Source organism: Cydia pomonella, chromosome 12 (genome assembly GCF_033807575.1).
Source record: "Cydia pomonella isolate Wapato2018A chromosome 12, ilCydPomo1, whole genome shotgun sequence".
In the NCBI taxonomy this organism is placed as follows: domain Eukaryota; kingdom Metazoa; phylum Arthropoda; class Insecta; order Lepidoptera; family Tortricidae; genus Cydia; species Cydia pomonella.
The window spans coordinates 16147513-16167993 of record NC_084714.1 but is presented as its reverse complement, the minus strand read 5'-3'; the positions used below and the strand labels follow the sequence as shown (position 1 = coordinate 16167993).

The 20481-nt window shown below is 38.0% G+C and overlaps 1 protein-coding gene across 1 annotated transcript in view; it reads left to right on the top strand.

Moving 5' to 3' along the window:
• Window positions 1-106: 106 nt before the first annotated feature.
• LOC133523725 (uncharacterized) overlaps window positions 107-20481 on the top strand; it is a 32546-nt gene continuing 12171 nt past the window's right edge. Inside the window, exons 1-3 of the mRNA XM_061859414.1 lie at window positions 107-693; window positions 1577-1689; window positions 1937-2077. Coding sequence (XP_061715398.1) covers window positions 540-693; window positions 1577-1689; window positions 1937-2077 — 408 coding nt within the window. The 5' untranslated portion in view covers window positions 107-539. The remainder of the gene's footprint in view (window positions 694-1576; window positions 1690-1936; window positions 2078-20481) is intronic.

The following is a 20481-nucleotide window of genomic DNA, read 5'->3' as shown; positions in this document are numbered from 1 at the left end:
CTAACCACACGGCAGGTCGACCATGGGTCGACCAATAACTGGCCTATGCGGGTCAAAAGCATAGCGGCAATGAAAACAAACCAACTTTATATGCTTAGGGCATGCTCCAAAACCTCCAAAACATAACGGATAATGTTAATTATATCACGAAGGAAGTATATTATTGAAAAATGTTTTTGACTTTTATAGTTAAAATATATGTATATACTTTTAAGTTAACTTTTATTATTATATGAATGCCTTTAACAACAGCACCAAATTTATTTTTGTTATATGGTATCATTTTTGACAAACAATCCGTTAGTCCGATTTGATTTCGGACTTCACTCGCTCTGTCTTGTCTATGTCCTCAGTTGAAGTTTGGGCGGTTGACGGGGAGGTTGTACGAGTTTGAGTTTTGATTTGGATTTTGTTTCGTAGTCTAATTTCGTTTATTTTCCTGGTTATCAAATAAAATAGTTAGAACTTATATTTACTTAGACGCTACTAGTAAATACATATTTTTGTGAGTGCTGTAAACGTAGTAACTTGACGGCAAAATGCAAGAAACCGTTACAACCTCGACGGAGCGTAAATCTTTGTTGTCTTCGTTCCTGGACGTCCTGGAGGCGCAAGGCAAAGCAGCCCAGGCGGAGCGGCAGCTCCAGGAGGAGCGCTACAGGCGCCGTACGCAAAGGATCTACGAATACCACGGTCAGACCCTGTTTTAGTCACATCTTGCAATAACATTCGTCGCATGTTATCACTAGCTCGTCGCACTATCAGTGTTTAAGAATTATATTAGCATAACATTAATAGTTTTTTCACATTAACTAATTTTGTCAATTGGTAAATTATGTATAATTTGCTCCTTTGTTCTTAATATTTACCAAGTTTACTGATCGGACATGGGAATTCTTATTTTAATTAAATTGCATGTAATTTTAGTAAAAATACCTATTAAGAAAATAACAAATCAGGGTTTTTGCTTAGTAAAACTGTGAAATTGCGTATATTTATAGATCATAAATATTTTATGTGACTCTTACTGGCTCAAAAATAAGCTTTACATTGCATTACAGAAGATATTTTCTTGTAGATTAATTAATACTTAAATGTTTTTTGAATCTCACAAAGATCTAAGGAAATCTCTAAAAAAATGTAAACACAATATTGTTAGTGGTGGACATAGCCATAAATACTAAAAAATATGTATGAATATGTTCTAGTGTCTCAATGCTTGGCATGACATATGTTAGACAATAAAACTTGAGTTGCTTCCATTGAGTTTTGTAATATCTAGCAGAAAGATGTTGGTTCCAATTGCAAAATTCTCACATACAAGTCCATTAACAACAACAGTTTAAAAATACTTTGCTTTGAGAATTTTATTTAACTATAATTTTTTCTTGGTTCATATTTGCCTGACTATGACAAAAGCCATAGGAAGATTAGAAGGGTTATGGATCTGAGTAGTCTACATAAGTACATATTGTGTTGAACTGAAATATGCCAGACCTGAATAAGTGATGGTATTTATTTATTACAAATACATTTGCCCCAATTTAAATTTATAATAAATATATTTTTTATACAGACCGACAACGGCGCGAGGTAGTGGAGCTGCGCCGCTGCCTAGACTATGTGTCACAGCACGCCCATGTCCTGGAAACAGTGCTACGCGGAGCTGGTACTGCTGGCAGTGATGAGGTAAGTTTTGGAACTGGTAAAGAAGTGTTTTAACCAAAGATGTTTGATTTAAAAGACACATGCCTTAATACTCAGTTCAACTTCTAACTTCAGTTCAGAGAGGTCAGAGAAAATGAACTAGAAAGTTTTTCGGACAACATTGTCTCTGATGCACTATAGTAGAATTATGATTTGAGAATCATATGTTGAAGTCTATCAAAGAGGCAAAGAGTAGTGTTACATACTTTCACAATCAATCTTTGTTCAGGTCCCATTGAGTGCTCACTTGGTCAAGCAAGCGGCAGGGCTCCAGCGCTGTATGGCGCAATGTGTGGCCAACGCGGCCACTATACGCTCCGCCCTTGCTTCCACCCACCAGCCTGTCATGGATGCCTTGCTCGCTAAAATGGTGAGTACCTTTTTCAGGTCCGGGCAAACGGTCTATAAGCGCTTGTTTATTTTCAACTGTTTTTATGATAAAGGAGGCAAACAAGCAGACGAATTGCTTGGTGGTAAGCAATTACCGTCTCCCATGTTGTAGATCATGTTGTTATCGTTGGCCGTACTTTAGGTCTTTCATTTACGACCGTCCTCATTCAACGCTAATCACGACACGTTATCGTTTTGCCTCTAGGGAGCATTTTCGTTTTCGCTACATATCTGGAAACTTATGTTATCGGCTACGACCGTAGCTCAGCGGTGAATGTGTAAGTGAGCCCACTACGACGTCTGCGACGGATGGACATAAAAAAATGTTTACGTACATTACCCAACTTGTACGTAATGTTGGAATCTAGAATCTCTAGAGAGTTATATATAGACCTAGAAAAAAATCGTGCTCCTGCACGTTGCGTTAGTCAACTAGAACTGATAATTTTCGTACGACGCTGAATTTATTTGTTCATTATTAAAATATCCATTTTTTATGGATCCACCAAAGCATCGTGCTGAAGTTAAAATACATTCAAAATTTTCGATCTATGTATTTTATATACCTACTACTTCATTGGGTCGTTCCTTACTGTTCGGTCTTTGTCGTATAAAGTATGGTTCTATTCAATTTGAATACCTACTTACACTTACTTCTATAACGCGGAACCACTCAAACAATACTTCGATGACGACGCGTTTTTATGAACTTTCATAGATGGATTTAATGGATTAACCCACTAAGCAGGTTAAAACCAGTAAATTGGGCTCAATAAACTTTTTAATAGATGATTAAACTGTTGTCGATTACTGATATTACCTTTCCGCACTACTCCGTCGATTTTTTCTCATGTCAAGGTTTCTTAAATCATGTCATGTCTGAGATTAAAAAGTTCACATAACATATTTTCTAGTCCATTTCCTTTGCGAAACTTTGATATGACCGACGATAATCTGGCGCATTGACCCTTCCGTCGCCAGCTAATTTAATTTACCCTACTTATACTTACCCAAAATGTTGTAACTTAACAGGCGAATACCTTCAAATAAGCCTATCAGCACCCGCAGAGCTGTTCAAATAACCCCATTACCGTGATTGCTCCGCAACAATAAGTAATTACAAGACCCGTGTTAAGCTAAAAGGGTGTAACTTAAACACCACTAAGCCTGTATTACTTTACAGCTAACCCGTTCATCGCTAAGAGCGAAATTCATAGTTGTGCATGCCATTTCTTTCTTATTGACTCAGATCCATATCCATATCCTATTCTAGGGTTGATGACAATAGTCAGTATATACTGACGAACGAATATTCTTTGTACATTAGGAAACGTGTAAACGTATGGTAAACGTTAATTTACATTAAAAGTAAAATTAAACTTGAATTAAACCTTTACTGAATGGCCTATATACGAGAACATAATAAAAATATTACATTATTAGACCCAGGCTTCTAGATATTTACTTACCCTTACGTATTCTTTGCACCGGTAACAATACCTAATTTTGAGATCTAACGAATATTAAACGTCGAAATGACGTTAGCTGTTAGCATGTCGAGAAAGGGGACATTTTTTTTACCCTCCTCTAGGTTTAACTTCTAAAATAACAACAAAGATAAGAAGTATAGAATATGAAAGGCGTTCGATCAGCATTGAACGCCTGAACGGGTAAATGACAACACGTAGGTGTTTAGTAATTACGAGCTGGTGTGTAATCAGGCGTGGGTCTTTTCTCGCTCGATTGCCGATTGTCTCCGGTTCCCACAAGACAGAAATGGCGACACGTGGAACAAACTTTTCTACTCTACTATTACCCACTTTTCAGATTGTAAAATTTTGCTAATGCTTCTCAGCCATATAATATACAGCAATCAGAAAAGTGCATACCTACTTTTTTGCGATATAGAAGGCAAACGAGCAGACGCAATACCAGAGGGGTGGTAAGTGTGATGCCGGCATTTAAGATTGGAGTACATTCTTTTCTTCGTATCGCGACAGTTCATTCCACAGTTTATATAGCAGTGCGAGGCAGGAAGTTCCTGTAGAAACGCACAGGTGAGGACTGCCAACCATCTAAAAATTTATTCCATTCATAAAGTGGGTATGCACTTGTGCGTAGGGACTAGGAACTTCAGCCTATTCACTTGCGTATAAAAGGAGACCAGTGCCCAGCGGCGTAACTCTGTGCCAGGCGTCAAACACAAAACATACCTTGGAAAACTTGATGCCTTGAAAAGGCGACATGAGAAGAGATGCCTCAAATGGATTCCTTTACTACAATATACTACCTAAAGGAATAAAGGTGGTGCATGCTATAGGTCTGTTTGTTTAGTACTCCTCCCCTACTACTCGTAAGGTTCATATCACCTTCCACTTCGTTCACTTACCATAGGTTCGGCTATGGTAGGTAAGTGAACGATTTCTGAAATAAAAATATATTTTTTGTTGCAATGTCTGTTGTAATCTAAATAAGAATCTAAGAGAAGTTTATGGCCGATTAGGTCCGATTTGTATTGTACAAACTAATACACAAAAGGCGGTCTTAACTTGTCCATAGGAAGGTATTCTCTACCAGTGAATCTAGTAGTCTAGACCGAGTTGCTAAGGTATTTTTGGTGAAACCGACTAAACAATTCACTAGTTACTTGTTGTGGCGATACAATCTTGCAAACTCATTCTGAACTGTTCCGGGTGTTCAAGGGCTACCGACAAAAACCATTCGTCTGTCCACTCCGACCAAATTGCGCCCGCTCATTATCCGGTAATGACATCCACTAATGACCCCTTAAGACCCTAAACTTGGCCTCAGCCGTGGGAATATTAGACTATGAAACGATGAAGTAGGTACAGGTGCACCTACAATGTACAAGACTGCCTATATCAAGTATCAAAAGTGCGGTCAAAATCGGAATGATGTCAAGTGTCATTGGAAGTATTGAATACAGGAATAATAGGATATTGCGTAAATTATTTGCTTTCGTAACAGTGTAAATTCCAAGATATAATTACCTCCCATATCTCCTGAATACAGCTTTCTTATTATCCAGTCCCCTAACTGATGATTGTCACTGTAATCATATGAGACCAGCGGATTTAGTACCGACGATCATTGTGGCAAGGTATTTAATTCTTTTTTTTTTAATTAAAATATTACAATACAAAAGATGTACCGCAACAAAAGGAAAATACAGCAAAAGCACCTGGAGGTTCATAATTATAAATAATGTTAACTGAAATAAGTAAAATTATAGCTAATGCATATTTATATCAGATAGAAAAATAACTGATATATATCTCTAATTAGGTACTAAAACAACTTACATTTAAGTATAATTTTTAGACTAGCCAACAAATCTAATTCCTTGCCCTTGCAAGACCTTGCAAGACTGTATTACGAAGGTATACGTGGTGATTTTTTATAACTCTGTTAACTTCGGGGTATGGCTAAATACATTTAAGAAAACTGAATGACGTAGTAAATATTATTTTTATTTTTTGTATAAATTAACTAATAGCGTTGTTGTAAAGCGAACATTATACTCGTATTTTAAGTCCACCAAACAATTGAAAAATATGACATATCAATGACATTTCGAATATTGATCGTCCGAGATAGTACTTGCGTTTAGTAGCAAATGTATAAACTCATAATACTAAACACAAATCAATATGTAAACAGGCCCTAAGGCAAGTGTACACGTTCGTAGGGGCCTTTTCAGATAAAAATAAATCATTGATTATTTCCAAGATGGAGTTAATTAGAATACCGGTTTCTTTGAGAAAGTTACTTAATTTAAGCTCAGGAATGCACCTTTGAAACAAACGGACTTTATTATTTTTTCTCAATATTGACAATTTAAATCACTAAATTCACAGCTAATTGGTGTAACCTTTTTGACGGTTATTTCCACTCATGTGTTTCCTGTTTACCTGGAAAATGTCACGGCGGGTCTTTGCGTGACATTTTCAATCCTCGTTGAATGCGTTCTCGGGTCGACTCGGCCACCCTTGAAAAAGTTAATTGGACCTAGATTCGGAGTTAAAAAATATAATTTCAATGTGATAGACATTTTATATTCGCGCGTAAATTTAATTGGTATTAAATACTAGCTTATCTGCTAGTGTTAGGTACCATTTCTTTTTCACTTTGGTTATCTGCCTCCTACTAATTTCAAGACCATCAAAGTACCAGACACTTTCCTAAGTAGTATTTTAACTACGTACTCTAACTACTTACATAGTTTATTGATAGCTTACCTTGAGTAGAAACTAGACATGCCAATTATTTTTTCAATATGATCGCAATACCTCAGCGCATTTTTATACAAAAATCAGTCGTGTTTTCCCGACAGAAACACGCCGTTTTTGGGAGACCACAACCCGAAAATAACCAATTCTCAGCTTCAAAAGCGGGATGTAGCTTCATAAACAGACGTGTACGGGACATATAACGTTTTAACACAGAAACCGTCGGGGGCTGTTTGCCTTTAATTCATATTTAAGCTGAGGGTCGGCTAACGACCTGCAAACACGTCAACACGTCCTTAGACTTGAAATTTCTTCTCATGAACAACATACAACCTAAGCTAAAGTAAACTTTATACTTTTCTGTCTACATATATGTTACCTATTTGCTATTGCTATTAGTAAAATTATCATATCTCAGAAGCTAGGCAACATAGTAAGTATAGTATAGCCATTCACTTGCTTTTGGTAGCTGTAGTCACCAGCTGTTATTTTATTATAATAATTGAAGTCACTGAAAAATATCAAGCACCTGAGTAGGGATAGTCCAATATCGGTGTCAAGCCAGCTTGTTTGTGATCGATTATCGTAATCTATATGGATTCTTTCATGAGAACTGTTACATTGGCATTGACTATATAAGATCAATGTATGCTGGAAGACAGTATATATCAGGTGACAATTCTTGGATTCTTTTTATTACATCAAAAATAGTCATAACTTCCCAATCATTCCACGATGCAAAGTAGAATCTTTTAAAAGTAGAGGTCCTAAGCGGAAAAAAACCATTAGATTCGTAAAATATAAAAAAAACCGGACAAGTGCGCCCACCGAGGGTTCCGTACTTTTTAGTATTTGTTGTTATAGCGGCAACAGAAATACATCATCTGTGAAAATTTCAACTGTCAAGCTATCACGGTTCATGAGATACAGCCTGGTGACAGACGGACGGACGGACAGCGGAGTCTTAGTAATAGGGTCCCGTTTTACCCTGTTGGTACGGAACCCTAAAAATTAGGCACTCCCATGTCAACTCTAGTGGAATCATATTGAAATATACATTCCACTTAGACATTAAAGTGATAGCAAAAATCATGTTTTTCGTCAAAAGTTATTTAATATTCACCAAGGTCGATCCCGTAACGACTATACTATATAGCCAATAATATCCGCGTCTTATAAATTATGTATGCTATTTATATAGTTTAGAGCAAGTTCAAGTGGTTATCGACGTATCGAAGCGTCCTCAAAAATTAGTAACCATGAGCGTTCAAAGTTAAAAAAAGTCTGCCTGGCTATTACTTCTTCACGCTTCAATCACTGAAGATAGTAATTGATATGTTATGTTACCACTGTATACCTATGATGAGGTGCATGGGTGAATGATGTCAAAATGCCATCTAAGTTCGAATTGGCCTCAAATAGCCTCAATATGCACGCATTTTCACCTTTTTCCCCTGCAATAAGGTGAACCCTAAACATTTTTATCTTTTTCATTGGAATAAGGTGAAAATGTGTAGGTATAACAGTTTATAACCGTGACTGTAGGTACAAGTAATTCACGCATCCGTGTCATCGATTACAGTTTTAAGGCCGCCCCATGAACTAGAATCGGCGATGATGACTCTGCTTGTTACCACGTCAGCAAAGTACACACTTTCTACATAATTTGACAGGATTTTTATGTCCAGTCATATACTTAACGACAAAGCGATTTTGATGGTAGGAGCGTAAATGTAAGTTTACTCGCAGAGATTTCTTTGACCCTTTGGCAAATTTACTATTGTTTTCTTCAGACGCATAGTTGCGCTTCCGTTATTTACTTACTAATCTTGTTTAGGTATAAATAAATAAATATTTAAGGATAATCTTACACAGATCGCCTAGCCCCAAACGATACATACCTACTTATTTAGATAAATACACATTTAGATACAAAGGTAATACCCATAATTTAGGAACAAAAATATTCGTGATATACACACAAATAGTCTCAGGGCATGCCCTTGTGAACCCGAGACCTCCTGCTTAGTAGGCAGGGTCACTACCTCACTATTGATTAGGCCAGTAATACGTATATTCTATCGTCGTGAATATTTGATTAAAATTCACGATCTAGATCCCGTAGTCCTTATCCTTACCGAAATGATCTCTCCCCTCGCGCCGCCATAACGACGGCCATAAAAGCAACATGTTTATGTATGTCCCGTCCCGCGACCTACTTCGGCACAGGCTTGTCTTGTCTCGGTTTCCGGATTTCCAGACGCATCCGGAATTAAACCAGGATACGTTTTCCGGAGGGGCTTTGTAAATTGTAGCTTCAGAAATCTGTGGTATTTGGTCACAAATCTTTAGATGAAAATAAATTATTTTTTTGAGTTGCTTAGGAAGCAGTAAATATTTAGTCGACCAAAGGCAAGATATATATATATATATATATATATATATATATATATACGCTGTTGGATTTTCATGTGGCATTGCAATAAGAGTCAGCAAACCTTTGCTTTTCTCGGCCGTCCGTTACAACGCACTCTAAGCATGCACATGTACCTATACAGACGCCATCAGATATATCGGAGCCAAGTTACTCAAAAATATCTGAGCATTACTAATTACGGTTACTTTAACGGCTTGATAATAGAAGGAATATTTGTAAACTCCTTGGCCGCTCTGTGCGTATTCCTTTTTTGGAAAAGGGTAGAATAAAAAACGCCTTACTGCCTATACCATTATATTCGTTTGAATCATTTGTCTTTCACCGAGAAATGATGTGTCGTTTTGACTACCTATTTAGTTTGATATAGTAACCCTTTTTGAGACTAGTGACCTCGGAGCTAGCGTTCACACGCAGCCAGACAATTGGCCATTAGTCGCCTCGCCCGATACATCCCTTTATTGACCTCCGTCTGAAAGGTAAATCGATCGCTGATACGATCGGTGTCCTGTTTGGGTGCCGGCTAATTGGATCCGTGTTAATTACCCGTGTGTGAGTAACTGACTTCTTCATTACGGTCCGTTCGGCAAATCCATTTTGCGAGTTTTGGGCGATAGGTATCCTCTAGGCCTTAGGCCTACAGTTTTTATATATATTCTGTAGCGCAAGCAATCGGGCTTGTAAACAAATGACTCGAAATGTGTCTGTTATACCTTTCTTGATTATCCATCCATATATGTATTACCTTTAGGTCGCGGATTGGACGCAAGCGACGAGCGGCAAATCAAGACCATTGCGCTCGGCCAAATGTATGGACTACCTTGATTTGCTGCTTGCGCCCAGTCCGGAGCCTTAAGGCGCCCTTCTTCTTAAATAGATCTCTTCATTGCATGTCTGTCGATTCATTACCATCTGCATTCAGTTCTCGACGGATGAATGTTCACATTCCATCTCATAGGTACTTTCTTTTTCTTCGCTATACTGTATGTAATTTAAATTGATCACGTTAATACACTCAGTGCCCTGTTTGGGTGCGATGCGAGCTAATTGGGTCCACGTTAATAGTCCGTGTCACCCGTGTGGGTTCACAAGACATTGACCGTCCGGTACTGAAACTTTAATTATCCTTTAGCCGCGGACACACAACCAAAACCTACCAACAGAAATGCAATTTTATCTGAGAAAAGGTTTTTTTTCTTCTATTGTCCAATCAACTCTAAAGATAAGTCTAGGCAAAGTCCAACCTTTGAAAATCTATAGGTAAACTACAGTAAAACAAATACAGAGAACGCATAGTATCATCGTAGTGATCAAACTGTTTATTCCCGGTACATTTTGACGCATAAAAATGCACTGCGTTATTTGCGAATTTTTTACTTTGTGAACGCGCGAATAACTCGGTATGCGATAATCTAATTCGCTACGTTGTAGGTCGATCCGATTACCGATTAGTTGTACCTAATCTCGTATGATTACAATCGTTTTGTAATACGGTAAGATAACGCATGTGAACTTTTACTTATCTTTTTCAGCGTGTAGTGTAGTTTTTCTCTTGCTATTTTCTACAACTTTGTCCAAGTACCTTACGGATATGTTTACTGTTTATGAAGCAGACATTAAATGCGAGGGAATATTGTTTGCTATTAAATCATAAGTGACCGTTAAAGCCCCCCGTCGCAACTTAGGTCACTGCACTCCTCTTTCACACAACTCCTTATAACATATTATATTTATACCGTTATTGTATGATGATTATGAGAAAATTGACAAAATATCATGTGCTGTTCATAGGTTAGCACAATGGTATTCCAAATGAAGTTTGTTAGAATAGAAGTACTTTGGAGCGTGCGAAATCACCGCGAGGTTCAACGATCACACTTCCTATCTCATTTTACCAAACTATTAGTTATTTTTAGTGTTGGCGCGAACAATGTCAATAAAACCATTGTGGAACTAGTTTATCTTTAAAAAGGTTGTATATTTTGTTGTTTAATACTTATGGTTAAGGTAGCGCTTAACTCTGAGTTCAAGCGCATTGGTTCTGAAACATATAAGATATACAATTAAAAATTTAATTTGAAAAGTCTTATACCTACAGTTGTCCCAAAGCTATTGGGGTGTCGCACTCCAGACAATGAATTTTCCAATGACTACACTTTCCTAATTAAGTAATTACACCTTCTTGAGTCTCGAAAACATTGTGATTGGGAGTTCAAAAGGTCGCTGCCCTGTAGCGGACGGTGACCAAATCACGCGCTTTGCCAATTAGGTGACATTAGCCAATTGAAGGCAATTGTAATTAACACGGTCTCTACCTGTGACCCTCTGCCGTCACCACTGATGTGGGACATGTGAACATGTATAGGTACCTAAGTACGTGTATTTTGAATACCCAGTAGATGGGAATTCTCAATAGGACTGTACTTATTGTTTTTTACAATATTCATTTGTCCTTGCCGAATTCCAATATTTTTTTGGTAAACATTTATTTATATTGATTTATTAATATTGTCGACTCAAATAAAACTTCAATTCGTAGTGAATTTATAGAATCTTCCAAAAAGGTACTGGTGTACAAAGAGTTCTTGCTAAAACGTAAGTGCAGTAAGTGATGGTAGTTGATTGTATGGAGGTTGAAGAAAGATTTTGCAAAATTCAACAGTACAAATATGGTTTTAAATTCAGGTGCCTCTAATTTTGAAAAACCCTCCAAATACTAGCCGAGCCCGACGGCTGCGTTTAGCTACTGCTTTAGGAATATATTGAGATTTTATACAAATAAAAAGTTACGCAACAGCTTTTCAATCGTTCTTACATTTTGAGCAGTAGATATACATGTATGAAAAACATATCCAAATGATAACAATAATAAATATTGTTTTTAGGGCTCATCATTGCTCTCACATATCCATCGGAAACAATTAGCGAACACAAACACAATTGAAAGCAGTAGAGGATATCCTGCTCGAACAAAACATCGACTCTGGCGCATCATTATCGTGAACGCAGTGAAAGTTTATCGCTTTAAAATCGCTGCGGTAATTCGCATTCGCGACCGCTATTACGATTGCGCGTGATGCGTCTACGCAACGTTGGCTGCAGTGCAGCGTCCGTTTGAAATATATTTACTATAGGTACTAAATATTTCAAAGCGACTGACGGCGGAGGAGGGTTAGTTTTAGTGTTTTAGGATAGAATCATTTATATTGTAAAGATTTTTTGTTTTATGCATGTCTGAGCATCGTGTGCAGTGAAAGTTATTCGCTTTAAAATCGCTGCCGTAATTCGCATTATTATTAGTGATATTGCGCGATTTGCGCGTGGTGCGTCTACGCGACGGTAACTGTGTTTGAAGGCTTTTTACCCGATCGACGACAGGGGGAGAGCTATATTTTAATAATATCCTGCTTTATGCATTGTTATCTCGCATGTGCAGTGAAAATTAATCTCAAGTATTCCAATATCTCATCCTTGGGAATAAATTGGTCTGTTGTTTGGAGTGTTTTTTGGAAATTCTGGTCTAAGTCGATTAATAAGCAATTTTGAAAACCGACGTTTCCTCATCCATATTTGTGCTATGCAAATGTGTGTTTTATGTTTATGTGTAATACCACACACACTGAAAGAAATGTTTGCATAACTGTAACAAAATTTTGGTTACTGTTTACACAAAAATTGGGACTTGCGAACTATGTGTTATATGTTACAAAACCGTGTTTGGCTATCAGTGTTCAGGTACTGGGTATACACTACAAAATAAGTTTGTAAATTTATGCAAAGTTTATTTTCTTATAACCGTAGTTTAGTTATTTAGTAAAGTTACAAAACCAGTTCGGCTATCTATTTTTTTCAGTGCATACCTATGCCATATTTGAGACTTTGATACGTAAACCCCGTAACCGAAGTTTTCCTAATCCAAGCGAATTTATGGAAGTCAGTTGCTATATTTTTTCACCTCCTTGTAATTAGACTTAGACCATTATCGCATACGCTTGATGCATTGAGCTCCGGCTCTTAACAGTTATTACGAGTACAAGGGTCGTTGTTCAGGAGCAAATCAATTCACTAGCGAGACACGTGGTTTAGGTCACCGGCATGACCAATTGTTAGGAAACACGGATGTTTTGCGTCGTTCAGTGCTCTCCAACGGGAATGTTGCGTGAAAATGTTGTTATCCTCGCCTTGTAAACTTTGCTGCTTACCAGAGCATTTGTGGTAGTCGTCGAGGCCAAAGTTTTAACACCTTTGGTGAACGTGACGTTATTGAAGACTTTGTCGTGTAGTTTATTATAAAATAAATTCTATACTTTCCCACCCTCAGGGGAAAAAGTTGGTGGACACGAGACCGCTCGGTGTAATTGCATTAGTCATGATCATGAATTCACACAACTCCCATTAGTTGCATCGCTCAGTGTCGCCGACACGTCTGTCGAAGTCTGCAGTCGTATGCCGTCTCGGATGCCAGAACATTCATATTTTATACTTACTAACTCTCATTTTATGCTAATAACGCTTTTACGACTAACAATTGGATTGCGTTTTTATCTAATTGCATTCTAGACTTTTATGTGCAAGCTTAACGTTTTGCTGTGCATTTAATATGTGTTTTATAGTTCGTTCGCTGCCAGGTCATGCATTTATTGCTCTTTGAAGTATAAAATGTTATGTATGATTTACAACCTTTATACTCCCCTAATACGTGCATGCAACGCACGCAAGCCTTATTGTATCAAACACGCCGAAATGATACGAAAGTAGATAACTATTGGGAGAGCTACTGAAACGACTTGAATATTAATTTACTTAACAAAGCCACAGAGTAGGTCACTTGCAGTTTCAATGTGAAACTGATATACATTTCAGCCCGCTATTTATGACTTACCCACAGTAAGCAGGGGTCGCATTGACCTGGCAACTGACCCTGACCAAAACGTGATTGTATACGGAACGGGACTTTATGAGGCATTTAAAATCCTAATGCAATCTTAATTACCTGAAGTACTTTGGCATATTACTTTTTTATTTTGACAAAACGAGACCTTACTTGCTTGTCGTGATGTTTCGAACACGTTTTTACGTTTTTAGTCACAGGGAGACAAAAAGCCAACACTCTTGCCTAATACCGAGTGTGAAATTCTTTACTATTTAAAGTTGGTGCTTTTGTACATGCGCCACGCGTAACACGTTCAAGAAGATCAGCAAAAACCTTATGGTCTTCAGGATAGTGTTATCCAAATAATTTCGACAGCCCAGTCCATAGGTACTACACCCGCTGATTTTTTGGCTAGTGTTGTTGAACTATCGGCATTCAAATACTCATCTTTAGCTTCCGGAGCGAGCGTGTTCGCATTGTCTGCGATTGGTCGCACCGCCGAATCGTGACATTAAGAGTTCAGCCCGCGTAGCCAATATGCCAATTGTTAACGCTTCGTAGCGAACGAAATGCCACGGTCACACTAATATGGAAGAGTGATAAAGAGAGATGACTACGCTACGCTACAGAGCGTTAACGATTGGCATGTTGGCTACGCGGGCTGGGCTGTTACCCCATCGCTATTCTTCTCAGACCAATAAATCGAGACCTCAAGAGTCGTAAGAGCTATGCTTAATTGGCGTTCATACTTATATTGTTTGGTGAGGCAAGTGTTATATAGACAATAGAAGCCCAACGGTACAGACGGCCGATGTCGGGTCCCTGTGGACTCCATAGGGTAAGAAGGACAAGGACGGACGGTTCTCTCGGTTACAGGCATTCCACTTTAGAGAATTGCTGAAGCTCTTAATGTAATTGATTATTAATTAAGTGTCATGGTGAGATGGATTAATGTAATGTACCACATCATTTCCCGCGGGTGTTTCTTAAGTGAGTTTAATGTGTGTTACCGGTTACTGTGTTGTGGGAAAGTTTCTCGTAACATTATTCATATGACTATAATATTCTTCTTTTATTTTATTGTTCGCATTGTTCCTTATCTCTCTTCATATTGTTTATCCGGGGTGCTCGTTTAACTTAATTTTCGTACCTCGGGATTTTCATATTTACCTTAATATTTTTTTACCATTGCTGTATTACCTAATAATATAAATAGGACAGCAGTTGTCAGAGTAATAAAAGAGTAATAGGGGCAAGCCGGTGCTAGCAGAGCTGGCTTGGCCTTTTTGGAGACCTAAAGAGCTTATCCTACAGGTTGAGTGCCAACTCCCTCAAACGAGTTAGGCTGGTAGGAATCTTTCAACGATCCTTTTTTGCTGGGGTCCTTGTATAGTGTTATAAGTTTATCGACGAATATTTATTTTAAAAGCTATTCTCAATAAATAGGTATGGCACAGATGTAAACAGAAAGTCAAGATAGTACTTGCAAGCAGGTGATTGCTTATCAATCAACCGGTAATTAAACACAAGCGATTAGCGACGGCCAACGACCCCGTGCGGCTTGCAATTTAAACCAGTTCAATGAATTGAGTCCGAGGTTGTTGTCTTTGTTTTGTTAATATGCATCTGTCATGTGCCAAAATCAATATCAGTTACTAATATACATGTGCCTTTAGTTTCTGCAAATGATGTTAGAGTTAGACTGGCGTCTTCATATCAGCTGGAAGATTTACACCGCTGCACATAGGCTTCTATCGATAATCTCCAAAATTACGGTTCGTGCAATCCTCATCCAATACTTCCTTGCGGTCCCAAGATGATTTTTGCTGCTTTCTCCGGTTCGCTGTCGCCATTCAAAAACCTTTCTGCCCAGCCAGCGGCCATCGGTTGTAGGTTCGCTCACTGCTCGTAAGCCTAAGTTATGTCAACGACTTTCGTCGCAACCTAGCGACAAGCAAAACTACAACTAGGGAACAATTCAAAATATTTTCTAAATTATTTATTGATTTGTGGTTTTAAGCAGTCAAACTGATATATACTAAAAAAAAAGTGACGAAGTGCACCGGTCGCCGATGCCGGAATCCAACCAGCTTATTTTACTTACGCGACTAACGTCTTGAGTGAAGCTTGTAAAGTTAAGAATTCCTATACGTATATGGACTATGGAGTGGCTTAGGTACTAGTTAACTTCTCCAAACATTGTCTACGACTACGCTACGCTCATGAATAAAATTCACAAACGGTCATGGACGTCTAGACTTTTACGCTTCCGTATGCAATACACGAGACATGACGTCCGTGTCTATTGTTGCGATGCATCGACCGTTTCAGTATGAAATTACAAGACATGGTGTTAGTGGACTTTATCTCGTTGCTGTAAGGTGGAAAATTGGTCATTTGACTGTTGAACATCGAGAGTGCAAGTGGCTGCGGTCACTGACGTAACGCCGCCGCACGCGCCTCTTTGCGAAACCGACGAAATGCATATTAGTCATCCGTCGACGGGAGCTAGTTTCGTTAGACAGATTCACATTAGACTTTTAGGGTCCCGCAGCACACAAAGTAAACGCAATCATTACAAGTTCACTCGTCATATCGTAGAATCTATCCGTTCCGTCACTCCCAAGAGGATGTGCGATATTCTCAGATGTGAAACTCGTGAAAACTTTCATATTAGTTCGAAATGTGTTCACCTTGTACGTGACCAATCTTCCCTTTACTTCTAAAAATGTTTACGTGTGTTGATATATTAATAATTATTATGGTAATCATCAACTTTTCTTAAAAAAATAAAAGTACTTTATAACTGTAGCCACCAATATTTCGTTCCAATTACCTATATTACAAATGATATGAAATATAAATATTTGATTAAAGCCCAATGTATTTATTGCGTTCGATGTCACGCGAGACTGGTAATCGAATATTTACTGGCTTATATTTACTGGCTTATTAGGTCAATGAATCAAACCCTTAATCACTTGAGCGCTAAGAAAAGCAGCAGCACGCAACTGATTATTTACCAACATGAAAACCACCATATGTTCGTCGGACTCGCACTTGACATTTCGCGGTAGCAGGACAATCAGCGTGCGCGGTAAAAAGTGTCACAATAAAACGATAGACAAAAGGCACAATGGCGGATAATGTGTGGATTTGCATGTAATAGCCGCTTTCTAATGGGCGCCTTTGTGCTCTGATGGCGGTGAAAGTGCAGGACCACGCGTGGGCGCCCTAGGTACGATTTCATAAAACTTACCTACCGTTTAATGGTAGACTATGTACATATCAAGTTTGAAAGATTAAAAGTAGGGAATAGTTTAGTGTAATATAATTTCGCTTGCAGCAACCCAGATAATTGGGAAGTATCATAGTAGTGAACACCTAAGCCGTAATTTTGGATTAATAAAAAAAAAATAGGGATCAGTGAACGAACTTTATAGCTTACATTAAACTTTAAATTCATATAAATATTATGAATATACTTAAACCTAATCTTGGCGTAGGTATCATAACTTGGTAAATCGGCGGGAAAAATTCAAAATAATCGTCACAAATAATTTCTGTCTTAAATATAAACATTTTCCCAAATCGAATGTATGCCATACCTAAGGTCGCTTTAATGATAATTGGTTTACTTTGAACCTGAATCTACCTCGAACTGTTCGTTTTTAATTAAAGCATTTCTGTTTTTCGGTTTACCTCTTCCATTTACCTCCTTCAATTACATTGTCACAGAAGCTCAGAAATAGAAACAAGCCACCTGGGTCCCAGCAAAAACGCCGCTCTGAATTATAACTTAGCTCAGACCGAGGACGTATTTAGGCGAATAAGATGGGATTAAGGGAAAGTAGGTCGCACGGCGATAGCGTATGGCTTGTATCACGACACCGAATTCGCGATACGATAACAACGTTTGCCCTTACCCTGAGCTCGATCTATCACCAAAACATGGCATTGATTTGCACGATAGTGCACTACAAAAATCAATACCACGTTACAGATAACATGGTAAATATATTTCGTAGCTCGTGGCATTTATATTTTGTCGTATGGTAGAATTAACGACACCCATAAGACTTGTACCGCAAAAAAACCGTAAATTTGAAACGTCTGTAATTTTGTTACTAAGCATGATGACTACGGCCTTCTTCCCGCGATAAAAATTCTTATTATTGTATTATATAGTCCAATATGTTTAAATAATTCTGATTTTACGCTGTGCGACGTTACACCGGTAAATAGAAGAGATTACTGAAAATGGGTATTTTCCAAATACCTAGCAAAAAATTGACAACATCCAACATGCTTGATTTCAAAACCCTTAAAATTACCTCGTATGTACATTTCATAATAAATCAAGTTGTACATTTCATAATAAATCAAGTTTTGTACATTTCTTTATAAGTAACAAAGGACCATGGGCAGAAATGTCCCCACCCACCAACAGAAACAAAACATGTCTCATTCAATAGATCTTGGTAATCTGATGATTTGTTACTATGACGAGGATCGCCCTATTTCCAAGAAAACCCCATGCATAGGGCGATCCTCGTCATAGTAACAAATCATCAGGTTGCCAAGACCTATTGAATGAGACATGTTTCGTTTCTGTTGGTGGGTGGGGACAGTGCCCATACAAATTTGCCCATGGTCCTTTAGTATGTCTCTTGAACAGAGACCTCGAAACGGCAGACCACTAGGAACAAGTGAACAAGGCCCACCTGAAAGATTGCTAATAGAATTTGCGAAAACGAAAAATGCTTCTAATGATAAAAATCAGTTCAGTTTTTCCTACGAAGGTTAGGATTCTAGCTTAAGTAACCGAAAATGTACGTGCCTGAAGCTGTAAAGCGGTTAGGTCCAGTCTGGTTCTAGACACTTTCATAACCAGTTTAAGTAGCGCACTAGAAAGGCACTAACTAGCAAATGACTCGTGCCAACTAGTTGAGCAAACAGTTGGTTTTGCCAGAGTCTAGTTAATAAATAAGACTGACAATCCCCAGGTAATACCATTTAATATTAAATATTGTTTTTACATTTTAGTTATTTGTGCTATTTATTATTTCAAAACAAAATTGTCTGACGGCAATTATAGTCACAAAAGTAGATTTAATGCAAAAAAATAACACCTAGTGTTAATATTTTTAATCCTTTCTAAAGTTTCAGTAGATGGCGTCTTAAATAACAATATAATATGATGACAGCGGAGCGGACCGAGGTTCTCTGTCTTAAAAAATTTACTAGTCTCGGATTTTGCTAAGTGTCCTTTATGCTGCCGGCACATGTCAAGTGAATAGACACAATGATTGATTGACGATTGGTGCCAGCGTTAGCATTTCACGGTCATGGTGAAATGAGAAAATTGTTCTGCAGTGTTGCATTCGTTAATGTCAACCGTTAATCCTTAGGTATACGTATGTGGAATATGTATGTATAGTATGGTATGACAGCGGAGCGGACCGAGATTGTCTGTCTTGAATATTTACTAGTCTCTGATTTTGCTAAGTATGCTTTATGCTGCCGGTACATGTCAAGTGAATACTTGAATAGACACGGTATGATTGATTGACGATTGGCGCCAGCGAGCGCTAGCTTTTCATGGTCATGGTGGAATGGGGAATCGTTCTGCAACCGTTGATCCTTAGGTGCCCACCTTGTGAAATTTTTGAGCATGTGAAAGAAAAAAATATATCGCAAAGTTTTATTATGAAACAGCCATTTTTTTGCGTAATATAGTAAAAGTTGTTCATTATGACATACCTATTCAACTCGCTTAATATAGTAACGTTAAAACGGTGTCTTTTTTTTATATTTTTGTTTGGGAGGTACCGATCGGATGTTCAGCTCTGACAAGCGAAAAAAGCGCCTAAGCTAATTGTTACACATGTAATGTGACATTGCTATTCTAACAAACCTCTTTATTTCAGTTACCCAACCCAAGAAACAAAGTTCAGCATGCTCCACCTCCACCTAACATTTTTTTTAATATATTAAGTCCCAAGTCCCAACTATTAAATATTATTAACATTAGATATATGATTTCGGTGTCGGATGTCGAATTGGCCTTGAGATCGATGTAATTTCCACTTTTCCATCTGCTTTCAGGGGCTTGAGCCCGAGTCAGCGAAGTTTACTGCCCGCCCGAGCTCTCTAAATAAATTATGTCCCATCCTTTATTTATGAGCCACCCAGACCTACCTTTGACCTCTTTACGCATTCACTGGAGGATATTTTGCTATTTGTCTTGGGAATATATTTTTCATTAAATTAATGTTGTAATGAAGAGGTAACCTTTTGATTCTTTTGAACTTTTTGCTTCTTTTTAAATTTAAATAGGGCTGTTCTAACTTCCCAGTTTTGTAATGGTTTTTGGACGCCAGTTTTGTTTCTTTATACCATATTAAAGTAATTTTTAGGTAACTTTGAGTTTGTAGGTACTAACTTTGAATGAATAAATTCAGTAATACCAACCTAGGTGAAAAGATCAGTGACAGGAAACAAAAGTTTTCTTTTTGTTCCAAAAATAAAATTCATGGCTTGATAGTTCTAACGGTTTTTCATTACCATCACAGTTCGTCTCCTAGCAATCGGTGCCCGAGAGGAGGTCACATCTACCAATCGGAGCGGCATCAATTTCGCCGCTGAGAGTCAGTAATTAACGATCGGCCCCATTTAGTTCCGCGAACTTAATTTAAGACGCAGACTCGGTCAGTGCGCAACCTTGCTCCTGACCCGCTGGCCTAGCCGTGTATTCTCATTTCTCTCCGAGAGTCTAAAACAGACGACCAGTGAATTTTGACATGGCGATCCATAAAGATGCCTAT